General features: G+C 35.9%; 1 protein-coding gene across 2 annotated transcripts in view; it reads right to left on the reverse strand.

Moving 5' to 3' along the window:
• Positions 1 to 1,997: 1,997 nt before the first annotated feature.
• LOC100376550 (97 kDa heat shock protein-like) overlaps positions 1,998 to 25,997 on the reverse strand; it is a 34,001-nt gene continuing 10,001 nt past the window's right edge. The window contains exons 5-19 of one of the 2 annotated variants that reach the window (XM_085498045.1): positions 21,050 to 21,172; positions 20,269 to 20,368; positions 19,694 to 19,827; positions 18,949 to 19,044; positions 18,344 to 18,492; positions 12,211 to 12,287; positions 11,657 to 11,808; positions 10,571 to 10,680; positions 10,148 to 10,281; positions 9,412 to 9,671; positions 8,689 to 8,910; positions 8,171 to 8,296; positions 4,310 to 4,537; positions 3,860 to 4,021; positions 1,998 to 3,446 (exon numbers count right to left, since the gene is read on the reverse strand). In XM_085498045.1, coding sequence (XP_085354171.1) covers positions 3,249 to 3,446; positions 3,860 to 4,021; positions 4,310 to 4,537; positions 8,171 to 8,296; positions 8,689 to 8,910; positions 9,412 to 9,671; positions 10,148 to 10,281; positions 10,571 to 10,680; positions 11,657 to 11,808; positions 12,211 to 12,287; positions 18,344 to 18,492; positions 18,949 to 19,044; positions 19,694 to 19,827; positions 20,269 to 20,368; positions 21,050 to 21,172 — 2,271 coding nt within the window. In that variant the 3' untranslated portion in view covers positions 1,998 to 3,248. The remainder of the gene's footprint in view (positions 3,447 to 3,859; positions 4,022 to 4,309; positions 4,538 to 8,170; positions 8,297 to 8,688; positions 8,911 to 9,411; positions 9,672 to 10,147; positions 10,282 to 10,570; positions 10,681 to 11,656; positions 11,809 to 12,210; positions 12,288 to 18,343; positions 18,493 to 18,948; positions 19,045 to 19,693; positions 19,828 to 20,268; positions 20,369 to 21,049; positions 21,173 to 25,997) is intronic. The other variant, XM_085498046.1, reaches the window with a different exon arrangement.

Consider the following 25,997-nt stretch of genomic DNA (forward strand, 5'->3'; position numbering starts at 1 on the left):
CAATTCTACTACACGTATTCATTTCACATGGGTAGGTAGACAGGAATTTTTATTTTATTTTACCGTGAAAAATACGACAATGGCTCCCTACCATATATTCGGAATGCTTATCTGCAGTTCAGCACTTCAGTGAAAAATTGCGATAAACAAAGCAATTTTCCGAGTTTGTGCTTAAAAGCAGCCACAAATAATTCAAATAAAAGGAGTGACTACTACTTACCACTATTCAAATTCAGCAAGTGTCGATTGGGCGCTGTCCCAGTCTGTAACGTAGTTGATGACCAACCACACGCCGATATAACATCTTTTTTTTTGGACATCGAACGAGTTCAGTGACGACGCACAGGCAAACATTCGACGGCGACTTCCAACGTTCGTCGTGGAAAGTTCGAAAACTGTTGCTGCCATAAAGCAGTATAGTTAGCGGTCACTTGCTTTTTATCGCAAAATGATATTGCAGACTTTTTACTGTCTAAATTATTTTTTGTAAAATTTTGTTCATGCAACATACATGAAATAAAAAGTTAAAATGGTGGCTCTACCATGGGGTTTGATCACACCAGATCGTAACGTTTTGCGACATGTTGCACAATATTCCGAACAGCGCCAGCCCAGGTCAAAACCAGGGTCAAAACACTAGTTTCTTTCAATTTCAACTACCGGTACTTGATGACAAAATCGAAAACACAAAATTATTGAAATTGAGCGACCATGCCAGTTGCTAAACCCTATGGATCATTTCAAAACATTGTTCCAGAAAATAAAAACATTTTGGTGAAAACTAAACCCCAGAAACAAATTACGTCTCGTCCAAGCAGTCATTTATTGAAACGCCCTCTGTGGCAAAACATCACACAACTTTCGTTTATATTTTAATTTATACTGCAGGTTCCGATTTTATTCAACAAAATCTGCCATAACACTATTCTGCAAGTTTACTACCCAATTTAATGATTTGTTATGCATCTTCAGTGTCATAACATAAACTATTTCTGTCCATCAGTATGAAGAAATGTCAAATTCCATCCTTATTGCTGGCAGCATCGAATTCCGCATGTCAAAGTGCTAAATGTTTTTGAAACTAAAATTCTCATTACATAAAGCTCAAGTTTTAGTGCCATGTTATAACTTGAAGCTATTTTGCCAACATAGTGTTATTAACATGCAATAAATGCCACAGCTACGATATTCCAAAGTCATCTATGTTGTGAGTAGCCAAGCAGTTCAGTAGGTTAGTTTGTGATAGAGTTTCTAGCATCTTAGGGCGACATCAAGTCACAGAATGACATGCACAACGTTCTGCTCAAATATCAAAGTTGACTATACCATGAAACAAATGATCAGTGTGAAGCATTTACCATTAATGAAGAATTCAAACATCAATGCATGGTAGGATTTATTGTAGCGAAAACAATCTTTAAACAATGCAAGATGCCAGCTTTCGAACAGTATACTAGTAACTTGTGAAGGCTGTAACTTTAATATTTGTGACCAAGTTACTTGAAGTTGAAAGGGATTTTGCTGGCAATACAATTTTAAGAGAAAATGTAATCTGGCATTGCAACAAAATGGTACACTATTTGGGCAGACATGAACATGCAGCAATTTGATGCCCTGCGCTAATGAAAGCAAGGAAGCACATTTATTTGTTATTACAACCGGTATTTTGCTTGTGTTGACAAGGTACAAATGACCAATGCTGTTTTTTTACATAAACACAATCAGACAGACAAATTAAAATCAAGAGCTGTAGTTGATGTTCTGCATGGCCATACATCACCTCAATCTGCAACTCTCGTCAAGACCTGCGACTAGAAGCTGTCACAGACCAGTTGAAATACAGCTGTTATTGGATTGGTCAACCAACAAGTTCCAAGACAATTTGTAAAGTTAATAGTCATCAGAAATGTACACCAGTGTGACTAAAGCCTCTACCACCATGGAGCTCAAAGTCAAATCAGTCTGGCATACTCGCATAAAGGCACAAATACAAACTATTCTTAGGCAATTGAACCATGTAATAATTGGTTCATTTATTTCAAAAACATGGATATCCTGCACATGCAACATCATTTTCATGGCAAAAACAATCTGTTTTAATATTCTCTAGTTAATATGCAACTGAATTGTGAACATTTGTCCCAAACTTGACAATAAGAAACGAATGACTACTTAACTTACTGATACATACTAACGCAAAATATTTTCAAATTTGATTTCAACTTCCATTTTTCAACACCGTCAGGAAAGCCTTGTACCCCACCCACCCCTACAACATACACTGTACATCATCAGCTAGCTGTTAAAATAAAGCAGGCACACAAAAATGAACAGAACACTGGGAATATACATGAATTCAAACGTATCTACAAGCAGAGCAAATATACAAATTTAGCATCACAGAGTTTCAAACACCTCGTAGTTGTCCTTGTAAACCCCCCCCCCCCCACCTTAATTCATCTGACACATCCCTTTCATAAATTACTAGAGCAAATAGGATAAAAGTGATACCATGATACTTCATGCCGGAGGTAGGGTTTAATACAAGGAAAACTAGAGCAATATAACAATGAGCACTTCATACATGCGTTTAATAAGACTGTTCAAAAACATTCTAAAGTTTCAGCACATTTTTTTTAGGTGAACATCAACCAAGCTTCAAAACATATTTCCAAATTGTAGTTGATATACAACATGTTCCACAAGTCTTCTTAGCACAGTAACCTGGAGTCAAAACTTCTATAATTTTAAATTCATAATCTCCAGTGACGTTTCAATAACATCACATGAAATACTTGATAAAATGTTTGGCCTGCACCCCAAACACGAGCAACAAATTTAGGTTTATCATCTATATTTAAACAAATAATAAAATAAACTGTGGTTACATGAATGCAGCGTATAAAACATTGCTAGTCAAAAATAGTGGTTGTATCATTCATTACTTTCAAATAAAAGAAAGCGCATTTGTTTAAGGTTGACTATTTTAATTGGATAACAAATGCAGATACTGACATCATTGTCCATAAAAATGTTCCTGAGCAACAAAGCATTTCTGTCGGTGCATTATCGAATTAAGATCCCAAAATACTCAAAAGGCTAAGCATGAGCTTTGGTTTCATTAAATTTAAAATTGAAGGTGGTCGGTGCCTATTTATAATGTTGAGAATACATGATTGAAGCATGAATAATACGTGTCCAAATGTTGGAATTTCAAGTCATGTTTTATTAAAGCAATTGGGAGTATTCTAATCTAAGTCCATGTGGTCTTCCTCCTTGGGTGCTGAATCCTCCTGTGGTTGCGATGGTTGAGCATTTTCTTCTGCTGTGCTAGGCTCTGCGTCTTTTTTCTTATCCTTTTTTTCCTCCTTTTTTTCTTCTTTCGGTGGCGGTTCCACTTTTGGTTTAGGTTTGTTAATGATGGGATTGCACGTTGATTCTAAGCTCTGATGAAAAGATACCAATGAAAAACGTATGTGAGTGAAACAAGATCCAGTGAATAAGTACTGAAAAATAATTGTAAACTCATAGTTGCTGTTGACATAGAAAGTAAATACTACGTCAAATAAGAGTAAACGCGTACTGCATGCACGACCAAACTAGTGGGCGTGTACAGCACCTAATCGCCAAGCTGTACGTGAAGCTAGGCAATTAGGTGCTGTACACGCCCACTAGTTTGAGTCACGCATGCAGTACGTGTTAACTTTGATTTGATGTAGTGTTTAAAATGCCGTTTATTCGGTGTTATTTGTTTACTTTCTATGTCAACAGCAACTATTAGTGAAGATCCAGTGAAGTTTGCAGAGAATTGTAGCCATTGTGCATGTCATTGCACGGAATACAAAGTAACACTACTTACCTTTGTTTCGGATCTAACTTGTTCTGCTAAAACTAATGGATTTTCATACAATTTTACTTGGTTTTGAGAGTTTAATTTACTGTCAAACCATTTCTGTTTTTCCTTGACACATTTCTCAACTTTCTTCATATCATCACTAGCTATATGATCATATTTTTCATCCTAGAGAAGATAAAACACAGTGACATGCATGTCAATGTCACAGAGCAAATTACAGATAACTGTTACACAAGCAAATAATTATTGTTGGATCAATGAGATATCTGGTACAACATTAATTCAGTTGATCAGAAAGCAATGTAATCCAAATGTAATCTAGCACACAAGCGAAAGTTACAACACAGAGAAATGTATTGTGACTATTAGTATGTGCCAAGCTCTTCATTTTGTACACTACTGACATCACAACCCTGCTCATGCCCACCGTGGATGGTATTGCAAGGAACTCACCTTTTGTTTGTATAAATCTAAGACTTTTCTAATAATTTGAAGTGCTGCACCTAGAGCTTCAAACGCTTTAGGCCGCTCTGCGTGTTCTCGGAACCTTGATGCAACAGGATCACCTAGTTTTTTCAATGATGCCAGTTTATCGATATATACTTGTTTACTTTCGTCTTCACCCTCTTCATACAACCAGTTTTCTGTGTCATCTAGCAATTTACTAAATGATGTCCTGTCCTGAAAAACAAAGATAGCATTCAGGTTGGCAAAATTGTAAACATACGATGTCACAGTGCAACAGTGTACACAAAATGAAATAAAAGATTTGACACATGTAAAACAGTAACTGAGACTCAAATACTACACGATTGTAACAGCACAATGGGTCTGTCAACATTCATTTAAAGGGGCACAGCCTATGTCAAAAGTTTTGGTTAGATACTAGCGTATTAAAAATATCAGGGGGTTAACACATTTTTTTTAAAAAGCTCTGACAATCAGAAAACAGTTGTAACAACATAGCAAAGTTGACAACACCATCAGGGGATTAATTATATTATTATCATGTTTGAATACCACAATTATTGCAAAAGATTGGTGCCACATTCCCAACATTGATTTTGGACCAAACACTAGTTTCCATTTCTACAAGTCTTGATTTAAACAAATTTGATGACACTTTGTTGGATCAATGAGATATCTGGTACAACATTAATTCAGTTGATCAGAAAGCAATGTAATCCTAATGTAATCTAGCACACAAGCGAAAGTTACAACACAGAGAAATGCATTGTGACTATTAGTATGTGCAAGTATTATTTTGTGAGCACTCTGAAGTTGTCTTTGTTAGGGGTGATCTCATATTCAAACACCTGGGTCTAACCTGGGTAAACCTGACCTGCCCTATTCAGACCTACTAGACCTACAATATGCAAATTAGTAGTAGGTTTGAACCTAACCTCCCGATTAACTGCCCATTAATGCCCCCACTGAAAACAAACAGAACAAAGAAGACAGACCTAGGGAAACCTAGGTTTTTCTTACAATACTGTTTCAGCCTGGTTTCAGTAGGAAAAAAAAAATAAGATGTATACTATGGAGCTCCATGTTCATACTGAGTGTTATATTTTGAAGTGTTAAGAATTACAGCAGCGATTTTTTTTTCTTTGCAAGTCTTGTACATGTAAATGCTAATAAAAAACAAACTTGCATTTGTTTCACAAATCTATTTACATCATGTCATTTATAAGTGTGATGAAAATTATATTCATTTATTTCTGTGATTGGTAATAATAATCAGTTTCCCACAACTTACATTTTGGTACAAGTCAATACAATTGTTATTGTTATTCAATTTATCTGGAATTAATTACAGACGTGATGGTTTGTTATATTTTGTCATTAAATGTGAATCAAGTGATACCATAAACCCTCTCTCTTGTGATATATATGGTAAATAATGTTTGAAACAGAACAGGGAAAAGATGCACTAGAATTTTAATGAGCAGCTTCTTAGGATAAATTACTTACGTTATATATATATTTGGCATTGTCAGTAAAATATGTTTATCCATGGAGCGAACTGGTACATTTTGTCCGCAATAAGTACGGTCAGTTTTGTGTCCATGTCAGTTCATAAATTCATAGAACACATTTTTTGGTTAAGTTTGTAAAGTCTGTGAGACTGCGAGTTATCAAAATATGATGAAAGTATTAAATCGATAATGGCAATATTCTTTTCTACGAAGGCATCTGAAAACCACAGTCCCTCTATCACTGTGTCAAAAATAAAGTCGGGGCTAATGCTACGACTCCGGTGCTACGACCACCGTAACATTGTCAGCTGACGGCATTGCGGGGAAATTACGGGTATTTACCGCTGCCGATATCTTACTTTTCTGTGACAAAATGCACACATTTCGAACCTCCGGTTAATTAAAAATAAACGATTATTTTAGAAAATACATCGAAGCACACTGCCTTGAGGGACTGTGGGCGAAGTAGGCAGCGAGGTGTTGTTTTAAACACCGCAGAAAATCATGCACTCAACGCAGCCATCTTGGTTACCTCAATCAGAATTTCCCCTTGTCACCCAGCATGCATCGATTGCAATGTCGCAACGTGCACCGTGTCGCCTTGAGCGACGGTCTTAGGTACAAGGCACTCTATGAATAAGGTATTTTCAGAGGTCAGGGTTCGTTTTTTATAAGCAGTCTCGTCTGAATAGCCGTAAATAATCAGCGCGAGTCCATTTAATTTAATTTTCTGTTTTGATACTTCATGTCACTGGAAATTGAATAAGAAAAACTGCAAATAACCGATGTGCAGCAAATCAAAATAAATTTTCATGGCGTACGTTGCATTTGTTTTTCCGGATTTTGCGATGCCGCACTCCTGAAAGAACTATTTGAAAATTGAACGCTCAATTTGCGACTCGAGCATAACAGTTTATCAAAACAAAACAATTTATGCTGTTCACCGATATATAAAAGAGTGTTTTTTTAGGCAAGGCACATGATAAAATGACTACTGTACACCAACAAATCGACACATTTTAGAGACAACTATCTAGTCCTCAAAAAGCAATGTAAACTCTGCCAATCCTAAAAATAAACAACAGCTTGAATGAGGTGTGAATGAGATCGGTTCGAACCGCAGTTTTTATGCAAATTCGTGCGGTCGTCCTAAACCGCACTGTCTATTGTTTAAACTTCCAAACCGCAAAACTGGGTTTTGTTCGGGCGGTTTAGGGCGGTTTGGGTTTTCGTAGGTTTGACCCGCATGTTTGAATATGAGATCACCCCTTAGTGTATGAAGAGGTTCATCATTACAGCATATTGTAAAATCTGTATTAGAAGCCACTACTTCTATTAAAATGGTACAATGCAACAGAAAGGAAGCATCTACACATTGTAATTGTAATTTTTTGGTTCTCAATTGTTCAAAAAGAATGGGTGCGACTTCTATTAGGAATGAGACTTCTAATACAGATTTTATGGTACTTGTACTATGTAATCATACAACAGAGGCAATGACCTATGTAAATGTGTCAATTGAAGTTGGTGTGTCACAGTTCTGGTGGTATGATGCTAGGTACAAGACATTCATTCCGTTATTATTTATATCTCGTATGACAGACTTGAATTTTATCATCAGACAAGTACATGTGATATCCAAAATATATGTGGGAAGTTTGGATGTGATCAGTCAAGGGACGTTTTCATTTGCCATTCTATTCCCTGTCGCAGTTCGATCTGAGTGTTGTCAATTTTCGTGAATTTTTCTTTTTTTGCAGGGGATGTCCGAGCAAACGCCCACCATTACTTTTTGGGAATTTTCCATGTGCAGGACCCTGGGCACTTATCGGATAAATAGGGTAGTTTATGACTTTGTTCACAACAGAGACTAAATATTATGTTCAATGTACATACCAATTTTCTATGAAATATACCAGCTATTTTGATTTGAATCATGAAACAAATACATGTGCACAAGTATGATGTGATGTGTGAAGAATAAAAGGACCAGACTGGTCGAATATACAGGTGTGGACAGACACATACATTGAGTTGAAACTATATTCCTCCTCATTTTTGGACTTTGTACTGACAGAGACATAGATTTCCCAAGTACAGTTGCATCTATTTACTTATTTATGTTAACATAATGGTGTCTAGTTGGTATGCTGGAATATGTTCACATGTAATTCATATAGCTCTAACTAAACCAATACTGTAACAGTATACCAGTTTTACTGATTTATTTAAAAAAAATCTAAGACTGGACTCAACACTGGGAAAACTCAACGGGCCCGGACACGGCGAGGATTGACAGATTGAGAGTTATTGTTGCCAACACAAAACCACTTACTTTGTCTGATATGTATTTCTCATATCTGTCGTAAAGTTTACTTCTCATATCATAAACATATTCTTCCACAGCATTCTTAGAATCATTTCTTTCTTTTTCCAATTTGTCTTGCATTACCATCTTGCCCTAAGTGAGAAACTCGATAAGGTCAGAAAGTGATCACACAATAACATCCTCCTTTCCCTTCATCAAGAAGCCTCAATTGACCTCGACCTCGTTTTTCTTCTAATGGCTGGGTAGCACTTTACTTTCGTATTTTGGATGATTGTTGGATCAATGAGATATCTGGTACAACATTAATTCAGTTGATCAGAAAGCAATGTAATCCAAATGTAATCTAGCACACAAGCGAAAGTTACAACACAGAGAAATGTATTGCAACTATTAGTATGTGCAAGTTTGTATACTGTATACAAATTTTGAGCATTGAACACAGTCTCAGGGAAACAGATGAAAGGAACATTTGAGATGGGTATTCTTCGTTACGATGACACAGGACACATCTTTAGACAACTCACCTCTTTCTCCACTGACAGATTCAAGTCAGTTTGAGATAGCTCTTGAGCGGAAGTCTCAATAGGTAGATCAATCGTTTTAAATTGTTTCTTGGGCTTCTTTGGTGTGTCAGCTTTTTTTTCAGTTTTTCCAGTCTCCTCTTCCTTCTTCTCATTATTAGATTCTGTTTGAGAGTTTTCTTCTTTCTGGCTCTCAGGTGGCGTGTCAGTGTCCATTGGAGTCTGCTGAAAAAACAATAGTGTTAATCAATGCAGGTCCATGAATTGTGTTTCTATCCATAGTACCGTTAAAATTCCATTATAAACCGCAGTTTATATTACAATGTATCAAATAAAAAATTGGGATCAACAGCTCAAGTTCGGGGTGCGGTTTCTATTACGTACATATTGCAATCACTAATTGGGCGTGGTCATTTTTCCCCACATCACTTGCACAAAACAAACAATACACCATACAATATTTTGAATATAAGCGTAACTCCGATTTAGATGTCAAGGAAGAGTGATTGGTAAACAGCCCCGCGCCCCAGCAAACTGCCCCGCGCCACAGCAAACTGCCCGGCGCCACAGCAAACTGCCCCGCGCCACAGCAAACTGCCCTGTACCACAGTAAACTGCCCTGTACCACAGTAAACTGCCCTGTACAACAGTAAACTACCCTGTACCACAGAAAACTACCCTATACCACAGTAAACTACCCTGTACCATAGTAAACTACTAACTGACCTCTTCGCTTGTATTTGTATTTGCTTTTGCCTGCACATCTTTTGTTTTTGCCTCATCATTAGTTTCAGTTTTTTGTTCAGCAGGTTGGTCAGTTTCCATGGATTCTGGTCCGTTTGTCTTTTCTACAACTTCAGGAAGTTTTTCCTGCATTGATGCTGAAGGGAGCGTGACAATGCCATGTATGTTGACCCGTACTTTGACCTTGACCTTTGCACTCTCACCATCAGCAGTAGGTGCCACTTTGTTGACAATGAAGCGACCTTTATGTAAATCATAATAAAGTAATGTTATAATCAAATAAAATTAAAGACAAGGATCTAGTAGCAGTCAACAGTAGCTTTCACGCATAGTTCCTTAGCACGGGCTAAGAGGTCAAATACCTCGTAATATAAAAGCAGTTCACAGTACAAGTATCACTATTTTTATTACACTGTGTGCAATTACAGTTCAGTACAAAAATGGAATTAATTTTAACTCAGGTTTGCTGCCATAATGACCATACGAATACAGGTGCATTCATCAGAGACACTCATTGAGGGCAATGTGCATGTTACCCGATAATTACCCAGTAATAGCATTTGCACAAAATTAAAACATTCCCAATCACTGTATTACCATACTAATGGCAGGGTAGGGAAGGTAACAAAATTCACTTGGCAAACTTGCAAAAAATTCTGCCAAAAATAGTCTTCAAAATAACCTGATTCAGAATGTCTAATTTCACATAGATACTTACCAATAAATGGATGGGTATAGGGAATATTTTTACAATCTACATAGTAGGCCTGTAGTTCAAAAGGTTCTTTCCTGTAGAATGTTAACAGTTTAGAAAATGGTGCCGCATGATTTTTACTGAATACTTCCATATCTCTGAAAAAAAAATATGCTCAAATGTTATAATTGCATAGTTATAATATCTTCTTGCTATCTAACCAAAATATTGCCATTATCAGATAAATACAAACACTAAAGGTGTTATACATACAAATTTACAATCCCAGTCAATCGATTATGTTGAAAACAGCCATGAATGACCAGATCTAAATCTTATACATCAATTGATTATATTGGTCATTCAAATACTTAGCCGCAGGTTAAACGAGTCTTGGCAGCTGTTGGCTTCCTATTTCAAAGTGATGTTAGAATGTTTGATACTTACCCTTCATCTTCATCTTCCAGCGAAGCTTTCCAGGTTAGTTTGATTGGATACGGTGTTACATCCGTGATTGAGAACTCACGAACACGGAATGTGGGAGATAAAATTGCACACTGGAAATAAATTAAAAAACAAATGCATCAGCCAATAGTAAATATTTGCGAACCAAATACACCGATTTGCATTTTGGATACAATGACAATGCTCCAGATAGTATTGTATTTTCGATGAAGTCACATGACAATATGTTTCAGATTGTGTGCCCAATGTTTTCAATTAAGCAATGCTTGAATGAACTTCTATAATACTGCTTCAGATACAATAGTTACAAATGTTTAATGAGGTTATATATATAGTTATTAAAAATGTTCAGATCTAGTAGGGTAGTATGGCAATGGCAATATGGTGTGGTATTTGGAGAAAATTACAAATTGAAGTTAATTGCGAGATGATCACAAAATCGTGAAACAAACATTTCTAAAAATACTAACAAATGAATGAGTTTGAAATGGTTTAGCTAGTGTGTTCTAGTGTGTAGACTTTTTTTGTTGTCTTTTCATATATGATGATAATCTTTTTCATTTCTGTTTTGTCATTTCAATTCAACTTTTACAAGCATCCACTGTTTTTCTACTTTTTCATTGCACATTTCTGTATTTAGAATCTAAGTTGTATACCCTTAATCCTTGATGTCAGATATTTTCACAGAGCTGGATTAAACTAACAATTGCAAAAGAAATTCACATAAATAGTACCAGAAAACAATTCTTTCAACACAATTTTGAATTCGCATAATTTAAACAATTTGTGTGTTAATGTCTAAGCAACATATGCAGCTAAATTTTTTTTAGATTTACTGGCAGATTAATCCATTCAAATGTTGACATACATCCAACAAATAAAATGGAGTATTTTTTTTCAATGGGAAAAATATAATAGGGCAATGTTTGTTTCAGATATGCTTGCAATACAGCTGTATTGTTAGACAATCACTGACACTATGGCTGGTTAGGTGTGTGAAAAAATATAGTTAGTATTGAACGCACACAATGTGGTTATAGCAGTGAGTTGATATTCTCGTTTAATTACCTGTAAAGCACACCCTCTTGCTACAGCTTCGTCTTGGTTCAATGTTGTACTAACTTCCTTACCAAGAACTTTCTTAATGACTTCTTTAATAGCTGGCATACGTGTTGAACCACCGATTATTTCTATTGAGTCTATGTCATCTTTCTTTAACTCTAGGGGAGGAAAAAAAACAAACATGCATACTGTAAAATGACTAATTTTCACTGGGTTTAAACTTCACTGATTTAGCACTTCAGGCATATTCAGTGGGTTTTAAATTCACGGTTTTATCATTTAGATAATGTGTTCTATGCTAAATTTTACATATTCACTGGGTTTTAATTTAGCACATTTTCCAGTCAGCGAAATAAGCAAAATTAAAACCCAGTGAATAATTAACCCTTTTACAGTATTTTATACTGTGTTTTTTATTCATATTCCACCTTAACTGAGCTATGTTTCATCAATTCAGTCATGCAAAACATACTAAAGTCTCCACCCTGGAAACAAATCAAATTTCTATATTCTTCTCTTTTAATCCTTATCTTTTAAATATTTGATAGTCCCATACTTACTTGAATCATGAAGCAGTTGAATAAGCGGTGCCTCAACCCTCTTTAAGAGACCTGCAGAAAGCGATTCAAAATCAGCCCTGAAATCAATAAAAAACACATTTATAAGAGAGACATATGTTTACATTAAGTCATGTAAGGATCGTCTTACTTAGCAGACACATGGCTTCATCCCTAGTATTCTTAGAAAACCAATTTCTCAAACAATCCTTAGATTGAAACTATGAAGGACCTTTTTGATTATTTTCAAAGCATCAAGACAATAGTTTCTATGTTCTCTGAATTGTAAAGCCTTGTAGACAGATGTCTCAGTGGTACAGATAATATTCATTCTACACAACCTAAGGTAATCATGTTTCATAGACATCAAATAGAAATGCTATCAGTGTTGTTTCAGGGCAAACAAAAATAGTTTGTTATGGGTTTGCAAATTATACATTTATATTGTCTGGTTAAGATTATAAACAAAAGTAAAAATGTCTTTCATCAATAGAGGGCGTGAAAACTTGATGAATGTTGTCAAGTGAATTTTAGTTGTCTTATTAGTCCCCGTTCAGACGTAGTCCGAAAACGGGGACTTATGTTTTTGCCTTGTGTGCGTCCGTGCGTCTGTGATCACCTGCATCTCGAACATGCATGGACCAATTAAGTTCAAACTTCACTCATACATCACACATTATATGGGACATATGCACATGCATTTTTTTCATGATCCGATTAACGATAGCCGAATAGCGTCCATTTTAAGGCCGAAAATGCATCAAAATTGCACATTTTCACCATTCCGGACCCGGATCTCAGTTATGCATGGACGAATTTTGTTCAAATTTGGTACATACATTAAACATAATAGGACCTTGATGCACGTCATTTTTTTTTTGGGATCAAGTTCAAAATGGCCGACTGGCGGCCATTTTGTATTAAAGAATTCAGTTCTGGATCCGTATCTGAGACATGTCTGGATTGATAGAGTTCAAACTTCACACACACAAGGTACATCATGTCACAAATATGTATGTGCATTTGTTTCATGATCTCATTAACGATAGCCAAATGGCGGCCTCTTTAAGGCCGAAAATTTCTGGATTGATCAAGTTCAAACCGGATCTCAGTCATGCATGGTTGGATTTTGTTCAGATTTAGTGCATATATTAAACATAATATAAGCTTGATGCATACCAATTTTTCTACGGATCAAGTTCAAAATGGCCAACTGGCGGCCATTTTGTTTTAAAGAATTTAGTTTTCGATCCATATCTCGGACATGCCTGGACAGATCAAGTTCAAACTTCACATCATACATTATATCATACATACGCCTGTGCATTTGGGCCAGTCCTTTTAAGGTCAAAAATTCACAAAAATTGCACATTTTCACCATACCGGAACTGAATCTATGTCATGCGTGGGCAAATTTTGTTTAAATTTTTTTTCGGGATTGTGTTGAAAATGGCTGACTAGTGGCTATTTTGTTTTACTGAATGCAGTTCAACATCCATATTGTTGCTGCTTTGAATGTATACGTCACTCAAATATGAACGGAACGGGGACGTGTCATTGACAATGACTTGTTGATTTATTGATGTCAGGCAAATATGGTGAAGTTGGTGTTTGACTAAATCTGAGCACTTTTGAGATTAAGACAAGTGATTTTAAATTCATTGTTGAATAAATCTTTTATTCAAATAATCTGGTGTCTGTTTCAGGGAATCTTTCTGTGAGTAACGAGTCGTTATTTGCCACGAACTACAGTACTCATTCCGCCCAACCTCCCGCTTTTATCGCTTTTTTTCCGACCGCTTATCGCTTAATTTCCGACCGCTCGCTGCTTTCCGACCGGAAACCGACCGCTTTTTTTCCGCTCGCTCGCGTTCGCTTTTGTTCGCTCGTTCGCTCGCTTTTGTTCGCTCGTTCGCTTTTGTTCGCTCGCTCACTCCTGCTATGGCTGGCTTCAGAAACATCGTCCGCTTGCCAGCCGACCGCTGGAGTAACAATGATCGTACATTGTATGTATAAACTTAAGTTTTTATTCGTAATAAATTTAGGTTTTAATGACGATTCAAAACACAACGCCTATTGCTTCTCTGTTTTGGAACAAAGACGCCTTCAAATCACTTAACACATTGTAACGTTTGCTACGCAAGTCGAACTGTGACCTGTATTTACATATTTACGTCCTTGTGTGTGTAGTTCAAGCAGCTATATAACTGGTCAATCGCGATATGTATTGAGTACTAGTATTTGTGTGTTGTGTGTGTGTTTCTGTGTGTGATTTTGACTAAATTTATTCCGAACGGCGCTCAAAATAATTTGACACTTTGTTATTTTTGAACGCAACTCGCACTATGACCCTTACTCAATTTGCATAAGTAATACGAATGCTGTAGTTCAGAAAATCTATTGGTTAACTTTTGCTCGTGTCTGGGTGCGCAAAACAAAACTGCACATATAATTATCGCATAGCTGAATTTCTACAAATCAATTGGACTTAAACTACTAGTATAATGATTGTGACGATTAATCGCTTGTCTGAGTACATGCGGCGACGAATTATTGGATTGGCAGCAGCCGGACGAAAAATGAAAGAGATCTCGGAACAGTTAATTTGTTGAGGAAAACAAAACAAACGCAGCCAGTGATACATTTTGAAAACAAAAATACAAAATAATCGCAATCAGAGGCGCCGACCACGCGCGTTGGAAATAAATAAAACGTGTTGTGACAGTCTCACCAAACTCTTTCACTCGCGCAATATAATTATGTTATTTCCCAAAGCACTTATATTTAATACATTGACGAAAAACACCGCAAGAAAAATGTAAATCAGGCTTGTAATTACTACTCGAACGCAATGTTGATCACTGTAAAAGTGGATAAATTCGAACCGTCATCAAATTCAAAATTCAAGCGATCTCGTTGAATGTCAAAAATAAACTCGATGTTTAGAAAGACAAAAACAACACCATATTAGAGTGCAAAAAAAGTTAGCAGCAAAGAACGAGAAGTGCATGTGGGAAAGCGATGAGTGAACTCGAGGAAAATTATGCTGATGTGAGAACAAGCCATATACTCGCGGAGTACTCGCTAAAACATCGAGAAAATGTGCCATTTCAAAGGGCACCCTTACAAATAATGTCTGCGATTGTGTGAACATGAAAACGTGCAAACAAGGAACAGAACTCGTGGTCCACAAGGATACTTAGCGATGACGCAGTTAGATGTATACGGCTGTTGAAAACAGACTTCTTCGATCTCATATAAGCAGGTTCACGTGGATGTATCATTTTCAACTATTACCAACAACGCTATGATAACAAAGACATTGTGAAATTCTTTTGTTTTTATGTAGAAAAATACAGTAATTTTACCAAGTAAAATCATATTTATTAAAATTGTTGTTCATACACGAGTTGTCGAACACACTACATAGTTTGTAATTTCATCTAGCTCCTTTCAGTCACGATTCAAAACAAATAAAAGGCACAAATATAGATAATATAGCAAATTATTTTTTTCTGTAATATTCGTGTGTAATCAGTAATTATGAAAAAAAATTATGGGTACACATGAAATAGATTTCGTTATGAGATATTCTTAATATCAATTTCTAAATTATTTTGTCAAAATCAGTTTTTTTTCCAGGTTTTTTTTCTTCTTATTATTTTTTGGGAACGGAAAGTCTTTATCGTAGAGCTTCGCCTCGGTTGACAATGAGCTCTTCGGGTCGCTAAAACTGTATGTCCACTTCTGTTGGGGTGAACATTTGTATTATTATACTGAATAAATCTTAGAACAGAAATGGTGGCACTCAATTATGGCAATCTTCCAGCTCATCGTTAGAAAGATTTTAGGAGGCAAATTTAATCTTGAAGGATTGCAGGAAATTGACCCTTACCGATTCATATTTATGAATTAATCGGGATTCAGGTATCATAGTGTTTGTAACAGGAAGAAAAAAAAACGCTTTCGCGTGGGATTTTTCATGCAAACATTGTGAATGGTTCCCCGACACTGATTCCTTTTTAACTTTAAATTTTTCTAAGACGCGGCAAACCCTGCTCATGACCGGAGACGTCGTCGAGATGCAGATGCGATTCCTCTTAGCAACGCGTTCTATTTATTTTCAAAGCGTGTGGTCGGCGCCTTTAATTGCGTTTATTTTGTTCTTTTATTCAGTGAACGTAATCTATCACTGGCAGCGTTTGTTTTTTCGCGTCTCACAACTTAATGTCCAAGCTGACTTTGTTTTGGCTGTAAGTGAACTACGTACAGCTCATGAAAGTATTTCGCCCAGAGTTCGCAAAAAACGGAATACCCTGCAAAATTTGAATCCTTTATTTTATAACGAGGCATTGGGCGCAAACATAAAAACCATAATTGTAATTCAACAGATTTATGTAACGTGTTAGTCCGCTTGCCAGCCGCCTAGTTAGAAAACGCGATCTCCAGTGAAGTCGGTGTCGACAACTTCGGACAAGTAAGATGGGCGCTGGCCGACATTACATTTGCAAGTATTGTATTTGTTTGACAAATTGTACACTACGGTCATTCTATAACAATCGATCAGTCGTTTTTTTCACAGTCTTACTATTCCTGCAGATATTCTTCAATTGTTATAGGTGCCACGGATTTTAACATAACTACAACTTGACCCGTGTTAAACCCAAACCATGCGTGCATGACAACCGTCACCCTACACACGGTTTAACTCAACGAATACCGTACTCTACAGTTGACATTTTTCGCTCTCCACCAAAAATAGAATGGTTTTATTTCATATTAGTTGTGTCTGTGTCAGTGTCGTATTTCATTTCACATGTTTGGTTCGATCTTGTTTATGGTGTACATTATTATCACCAATTTTATATGGCCGTGTGATCCACCGTATTTTTTTCAACGGTCGTTCTATAAATTTCTAATTGTATTTATTCTTATTTTAACATCATAAAAACAAAAATGATACACTTGTACATGAAACAGTAGGTAATGAACTGTAAATGCGGGCGGTTGTGCTGTCAGGCGAGCGAGCGAGCGAGCGATTGCGCGAGCGGATACTTCCAGATTTGCGTGGTCGAAAAAAAAGCGGAAATTACGCGGTCGGATTGAACGAAGCGAGCGAAAAAAAAGCGATCGAAATCCGGAAGCGGGCGGGAGGTTCGGCGAAATGAGTACTGTATCTGCAACAAGCCATGCATGGCACAGTCCCTGTTAGTTATCAAATTTAAGATATATAGTTTTGTTTATAGTAATATAGCTGGAATATAACCATATCAGGAATATGATTTTTTAACATTAAAATGATCGACATTTTATCTGATCGTCAAACAAGTACTTGTCCATATTGAGAAATATTGCTCTGGAACAGCATTCAAAATCAGCCATTTTGAATACATGTATATCTATGACATGATGTATAATGAATATTTAAAATATGAACATAATCAATGAAAGCAAGTCAGAGATATGGCACGAGAACCACATTCATTAAAACAAAATGGCAGCCAGTCGGCCATTTTGAATCTGATCTGAAAAACAATATTATTTGCATCAAGGTCCCATAATGTCTAATGTATATACCAAGTTTGAACAAAATCCATTTGTAAACAGCCGAGAAATGCTTGATTTTTTAGGATTTTTGAGCACATTTGGCCATCTTGAATCGGATCGTAAAACAAATTGACGTGCATATGTATAATATCATGTATGATGTATGTGTGAAGTTTGATTGTGATTGGTCCAGGCATTTCTAAGATACAGGTCCGGGCACACGCACGGACACACGGAGGTCAAAACATAAGTCCCCGTTTTCGGACTGCATCTGAACGGGGACCAATAAAAAGTCACATGACTCTTGCCAATATGTCGTATGTAAGAATACTAACTTAAGAAAGCTAAGCTTAACTTTTAATCAAAGTACAAATTCTTGTGTACAGTGTGTTGTACTGTACATGTGTGATTGGTTGTGATTTTACTGAAATCATAAGTTAGGGTAGTTTCTTGATCAAAAAAAGGTTGAATTGTTACTTTCTATGCTTGTTTTATCTATTACAGTAAAAATGCTATGAACCCAGCCATCATTGTAAGAGGAAATAACAGCAGGATCTTTCCTGAAAACTCAATTATGAAAACCACTTACCTTTTTAGTCTAGCAGACACGTCTTTATCATCCATAAAACACTCAATATTAATTGGCAACTCATTGGGATTAGCACTCATCTGTTTCTTCATTTTCTCACATTCTTGTCTGAGACGCATCAATGCCCGCATTTTAGATTTAGCATCAATCTGTTTACATAACAATGAGACCTTGCTGTAAGTACAAGAACCACACTACACCTCATACTACATAACAATGAGACCTTGCTGTAAGTACAAGAACTACACCTCATGCTGGCATCCCCAAATAGGACGTTTCTTTCCATTTTTTTTTATTCACATTTGTCAAAACCATCAATACAAAGTACTGAGTCTAAGAAACAGGTCTATTATTAGAAGTGATGAGTTCCTGTTGTCATGAATCACATTACTGTAAATATTTAGTCACTATTTTTTGAACATTTTGATCTTCCAAAGCCTTTCACTCTTCCCAGACACCTAAATTAGAGTATTTACAATATGTGCAAACCAAACGTAAGAAAACATTCTTCAGAAATGTTGTACTATTATATTAAGGGGTACCTTAGCCAAGACTTAATTCTCTGTAGTGAAAGTCTGTATTCATCAAAGCATTTGTTTACTTACGTTGTATTTCTTCTTGAATTCTTCAGCAAAATAATTCGTTAGTACAGTATCAAAATCACGACCACCTAGGACTGGATCTGCAGCTGTAGCTAGCACCTAGATGAGAATAAATTTATGGACATGTAAACTGGTAGTGTGAAACAAGTCATCATCAACTAAAGGGAAATACAGAAAGTACAACACAGATTACTTAAAATTGAATGTCCGTAAAGACTGTTTTTTATGCAAGATTATTGCAACAGAAATGCATGGGCACATGTCAAAGTGTCCCATGAAAATGATGTGTCCGAGATGAGAGAGACAATGTAAACAATTGTTGATGTGAAGTTGCCAAAAGATCTCGCTGTTATTATAGCACACCCGTGAAAGTCCTTTACGCATTGTATATGTAGGGACTGCAGAGGTGTGCAATAAGTATTCAAATACATCTTATTCAGCTTTCAAATTCATGTGAACACAACTGGGATTCCAATGAGAAGTCCACACTGCAATGTTTCTAATTAATAGTTCTAATACAGAGCACTGACAAACTGTCAACTACCGCAGACTCCAAGCAGAAGAATCATCAAGTAGAAAGCAACAAAAAAGTGAAATGAAACAAACTCACGAGGAGTCAGATAATGACCGACAGTAATAAGGTTTTAGAACACCAATGTTTCACACTACTGACCAGCAAAATTGTAATGAGGTGGTCTACATGAACCACAGGTAAAAAATGTAAATTCTAACCCTGAACCGGTTTTACCTTCAGTTTTCCTTTATGGAATGCACAGGCAGCAACTTGTAAGGATGAATGACCCATGTCAACAAAAACCACATTCCTGGGCTTCTCTTCAGGGACTGGCAAATCTTGCTTGTAGATACCATAGGCCAGAGCACCTGAATAACAAAATTACCATTAATTTTAAAATGCATGACATATATTTATTTCCTAGATGGGAGACAAACTGAAAGTTACAAGTGATCAGATAGCACTCAAACGTCATTGGGTTCAAGATAGCACCATGTACCATCCCTGTGATGTCATGCCTAAAAAGCGGATAGACAATCACCAACCCAAGAAGCCAGTAAAACACTAGCCCACTTAGGTTAGTAGAATTGAATACCACAGCCTGATATGAAACCAGGTGCTGATTGGACAGATAGCACAAAGCTCAGAGAATGGATTAAGCAGTTTTCCTCATTTCACTTGACTAACTACTTTTTTCATGACTAGAACATGACAACTGTATAATTACCATATTTTCCCTATTAGAAATGCATCTAAAAAAATGCATTCACTGTAAACTGAATGATTGTTATAAGATTAACAGTACTCACTGGCTGTGGTATCATTCATCAGTCTTAATACATTGAGTTCAGAGATTTTGGCAGCATCCAGAAGAGCTCTCCTCTCAGCATCTGTGTAATAGTTAGGTACCTGTAACCAGACAAGATAGCACATGAACATAAGAATGAATACAATAGAGAGGGAGAAAAATTAAATCAACCCACAAAATTAAATCGGTTTACAGTTTTAAACACATTGAGCCTACCCAGCTCCAAAATCCAAATAAAGTTAAACTCTCATTTATTTTATGCAACTTTTTTTGTAACACCGACTCATTAATAAGAGTGGCTACAATTCAGACCACATACAGAGCAGTGGCAAAGAGCACCTCCCAAGATTGATAAAGTAAGAAATCTTTTCTGGCTCATTTATAATTATCTTATTTGTCCTACTAGAACAACATCTTCTTCAATAAAAGAATACATGTTTATTAAATGTTAATCAGATCTAGTGTGCAACTTCTTCAATATAACATTGAATGTCTATTTGCAATGGTGCTCTTGGCAAGACTCCGTTCAGACCAACAGATGTACAATGTGGGCAACATCTCAGGAGATACTAAGGCACCAGTAAGCACTTCATGTAGCAGTGAGTAAAATGTCCGAGATGAGAGAGACAACCTAAACAATTGTTGATGTGAAGTTGCCAAAAGATCTCGCTGTTATTATAGCACACCCGTGAAAGTCCTTTACGCATTGTATATGTAGGGACTGCAGAGGTGTGCAATAAGTATTCAAATAAAATACAAGTTTTAGTCAGGTATCAACTTACAGATAGTACACAATCAGCTACTTTTCTCCCAAGTGCCACCTCAGCAGATTGCTTCAGTTTTGTTAGTAACATTCCGGTTATTTGTTGTGTGCTGAATACTTCTTCTTCACCCAGATAATTCGCCTTTAATTAAAAAATATAATAAATCATTCAATGTTGATTCCAACTCTGCACTACTGAGCATTTTTCTACATATACATGTACAGTCAAAAACCTGTGACAACCTTTATACAAGTCATGAATGACACTGCCTTCGCTAGTTGTCATTCTAAAGTTGCATGGACATAAATTGGCAAACATGATTTCTATGGCATTTTCAAGTTTATAGCACTCTCCATCCAGGTCAGCATTATTCTCAGCAAGGAAACCAGATAGCACCAAACCAGTACAACAGGTAAAATGACAAGGAAGTATACAAATCAGATCTGCAAATATGTAGTCAGTGTTGTGTCTGTTTGGATAAACTAGTTTGTGGCCCTGGATCAGTTTCAATATCTCTAATAAGGACAAGATTACTTCTCATACGACAATGATACAAATAAAGTACAAAAATCCAGAAGAATATTATCAAGTTTTTATTATCATACATTAATATTAACAAATCGTGTGAAATTTTATGTGCAGAGAAGACACATATTTATGCTTTGGTTGACAGAACTTCTCAAAGTAAAAAAAAAAGAAGCAGCCCATCGGCTGAGATAGCTCCGCTGTTAGCAATGCACATTTCAATTAAAGAACTGAAGACATGATTAGAAAATGAACAATATGAATAGTATCAAAGCAATCAGACTTACAGTTTTTAACAAGAAGTCGAAAATATCACTTTTTACCAAAAAAATTACAAAAATATTCACCAAAATAAATTAATTAGAGAATTGAAGATATCATCACAAAACGAACACATCTGAGAGAGGTCCACATGTAGTACCTATATATGTAATATCAAAGCAATCGGACTTACAGTTTTCAACAAGAAGTCAAAAATATCACTTTTTACCAAAAATGACAAAAATATTCACCAAAATTAGAGAACTGAAGATATCATCACAAAATGAACAAATCTGAGAAAGGTCTACATGTAGTATCTATATATGTAATATCAAAGCAATTGAACTATTGGTTTTTAACAAGAAGTCGAAAATATCACTTTTTACCAAAAATTACAAAAATATTCACCAAAATTAGAGAATTGAAGATATCATCACAAAATAAACAAATCTGAGAGAGGTCCACATGTAGTACCTATATATGTAATATCAAAGCAATCAGACTTGCGGTTTTTAACAAGAAGTCGAAAATATCACTTTTTACCAAAAATGACAAAAATATTCACCAAAATTAGAGAATTGAAGATATCATCACGAAATGAACAAATCTGAGAGAGGTCCACATGTAGTACCTATATATGTAGTATCAAAGCAATTGGACTTGTGGTTTTTAACAAGAAGTCGAAAATATCACTTTTTACCAAAAATGACAAAAATATTCACCAAAATTAGAGAATTAAAGATATCATTACAAAATGAACAAATCTGAGAGAGGTCCACATGTAGTACCTATATATGTATTATCAAAGCATTTGCACTTGCGTTTTTTAACAAGAAGTCGAAAATATCACTTTTTACCAAAAATGACAAAAATATTCACCAAAATTAGAGAATTGAAGATATCAACATGAAATGAACAAACCTAAGAGAGGTCTACCCAAGGTGCATATACACCAAGTATCAAAGCATTCAGGCTTGTAGTTTTCAAGAAGAAGTCGAAAAAGTAAAACATTGACACGGACGACGACGAACAATCACTCATATGATAAGCTCCGCTCGACAAAGTCGACAGCGGAGCTAAAAAGAGGACCTGCGAAACTTTATACAATTGTCAGACACGCAGTGAATAGCACCTGTATGTTTTTGTAATACATGTAGTTCCAGTGCCTTTGCTTTCTGAGAAAAAAATCTGGCTCTGCACCTGAAAAAAAACAACAAAAAAAACATTTAGTCCAAAATAAGCAGAGGTTGTAGCATATGTGCTCCCATTGGCTGTAAGATTTAATTAAAAAAGATATTTGAGTCTTTTTAGTACGAAAAAATATTACTTAATAAATTTATACCAGCCAGAAAGAAATTGCAGTTCACACTGTACTATTTTAAACATGTTCTACCAAAGTCTGGGATGAACTAATTCAATAGTTTCCACTCTACAAAGTTGTCAAATTAATATTCACAGGATTCTGCAAAAATAAAATATTAAGAATGTGCAAAAAGCCAGAGTACTTGTGTCGAAAATTTCACTTGAGCTGAACCAAATGGATGCCAAGCTATTAAAAGTAATAAAAAAAAACTATTGAGAAAAATACAAAAAAATACATTTAATATAAAAGCAGATAGAAGTGCATAAAAAACTAATCAGCAGAGGTAGTGATCATGTAACCTAAGTGTATGTCAAATTTCCTTTGAACTGGATTGCATCGTCTCAGATTGGCTGCTAATTTGCATATTAATTTGCATACTAATTAACATATTGTAGTTGTATTAAAATATTATATAAAATAATATCCGAAGTTTTGAAGAAAAAAAAATTTTAATAATAAGTTAACATCATTAAAATTGAGGATTACGTGAATTTGACCCCCTCCCTAATATTATTTCACATATCCCTTAAAAACATGGCCGCCGTTAAATCCATCTCAATCAAGGTCCGTAATTTATTTTCCTGCTCATAATGGAGATAAATTATGGTAGCTAAACATTGAAATTGAAACCCTGACTTCTGTACAGAAATAAATAGCTGATTGGGAAAATGTGTCTCTGTTGACAGAAGTTCGATTTACCGATAAACTTCCAACATCGCATGGAGCATGGAAGTCCCGGTCACGAATGCAATAACGCACTCGGGTATCATATTTACTTCAAAGGTAATTTAAAACTGATGATAGATTCATTGATATTGAATTAAAGTACTTTTCAATTTCATCATTGCTTTCAAGCAGTCACGGTTGGCCTAACTTGACTTGTGTTTTCTCGATAATTCTAGTCTAATGTGTCGTCACGAAACCAAGTTTCAATCTGCTACAGTTGCCAATGAACAATGGAAATAGCAATCGTACATAACAGAATCACGATCAGCGTGTTCTAAACTTTTACGTTTTTATTATTCCAGTATTTTATATGCCAAACGTTATTCCCAAGCCTCCTAAATGACGAGATAGACTTTCGATTTACACGTTTCATAACCAGTTCTTGAACTAATAGCAGGACTGTTTTTCTGGCAAAATGTGACACTGTGCGATCGCTAGTTTCTCATAAAGTCAGGACACAAAAGAATAAATCAAAGTTCATAATAAATACCATTGGCACAGTTTCTTACCTTTGAGATAGAATTTAATCTATGTAAGCCTTGTGCAAAGAAAGATACAGTCCGGAATAAAATATCCTCAGACGAAATCGTCAACGATTTCCTCAGCGGTTGGACTGGCGCATGCGCAATACGGTATGCCAGTTCTCTTGCGAGATGTCGTTAAAACTCAGATTTTTCTGGCAAATTTCGGCATTTGTACTAGTAAAATGTTGAAAATCACAGAAAAACAATGAAACTTTGGCGAATCAAAAAAATACTTGGCGTGCATATGTATGGCATTGAGATATACATTTGCACCAATTTGGAAAAAAATTGGACAGAGCATATCAAAGTTATAGGAGGCAAAAGACGGACGAACGGACGGACGGACGGACGGACGGACAGAACCCAATCTATAAGCCTTCGGCAGACTTCGTCTGCGAAGGCTAATAAAGACCACCTGACTATAGTGACCACCTTTATATAAAGACCACCTGACTATAGTGACCACCTTTATATAAAGACCACCTGACTATAGTGACCACCTTTATATAAAGACCACCTGCCCATAGTGAGAACCTTTATATAAAGACCACCTGCCAAAGCACAACATATGAGCAACCTGTGTATAAAAGACAATCGATTATGGGATCAGTTCCATTTCAGCAATATTTTTTCCAGATTCGGCTTTGTTTAATTAGCATTCTGTTCAAACAAATTTCAATTTCCTGAAGTCAAACTTATTTTGATCAAATGAAATAAATGTATTTTTGTTGCAATAGTACCATCTCATTTTCTGGACAAATATCCAGGCTTTCAATAGTTACTCCAATCAGTGATCAGATAGCACTCAAACGTCATTGGGTTCAAGAAAGCACTGTGTACCATCCCTGTGATGTCATGCCTAAAAAGCGGATAGACAATTACCAACCTAAGGAGCCAGTAAAACACTAGCCCACTTATGTTAGTAGAATTGAATACCACAGCCTGATATGAAACCAGGTGCTGATTGGACAGATAACACAAAGCTCAGAGAATGGATTAAGCGGTTCTCATCATTTCACTTGACTGGATATATATATGGCATCGGTTCAGTTTCTCCCAAACTCAATCTGTTCACTATTGCTCTATGTTTGGTCACCATTTCTCACAGACTGTAAAGTCTGAACTCCAAAATCAGTTATCCTGTTATCTCCGCATCGGTGAAAGTGTAAATACATCTTTATAATCTCACAAGCGGTAAGGGCTAAATGATGTTCATAAAACGGCTATCATGCATACAAATGAAAGACCACGCTATAAAATCTTGCATTCACAAATTGTGATTACTTATTAGTTTATTTGCATAAAAAATGAATACAAGACAATAAAGAACATACATGTATCAAAATTGACAGTCTCAAGATTCTCTTTATTAAATGACATTTACCATGCAATATTTGACAGCATTGTATACATCTATACTTCGAGTTAATAAACGTAATTGTGCCAGACAGGGTTCATATGAATTTCATAAGAGAGAAAAGGTCTAACAATTTTGTGGCAGTTGCCATGTTTCTGGGATATTTCACATCGTTAAACACAGACTTGAACAAAATAATGAAAATAAAAT

The sequence above is a fragment of the Saccoglossus kowalevskii genome, chromosome 4 (genome assembly GCF_978046115.1).
Source record: "Saccoglossus kowalevskii chromosome 4, keSacKowa6.1, whole genome shotgun sequence".
In the NCBI taxonomy this organism is placed as follows: domain Eukaryota; kingdom Metazoa; phylum Hemichordata; class Enteropneusta; family Harrimaniidae; genus Saccoglossus; species Saccoglossus kowalevskii.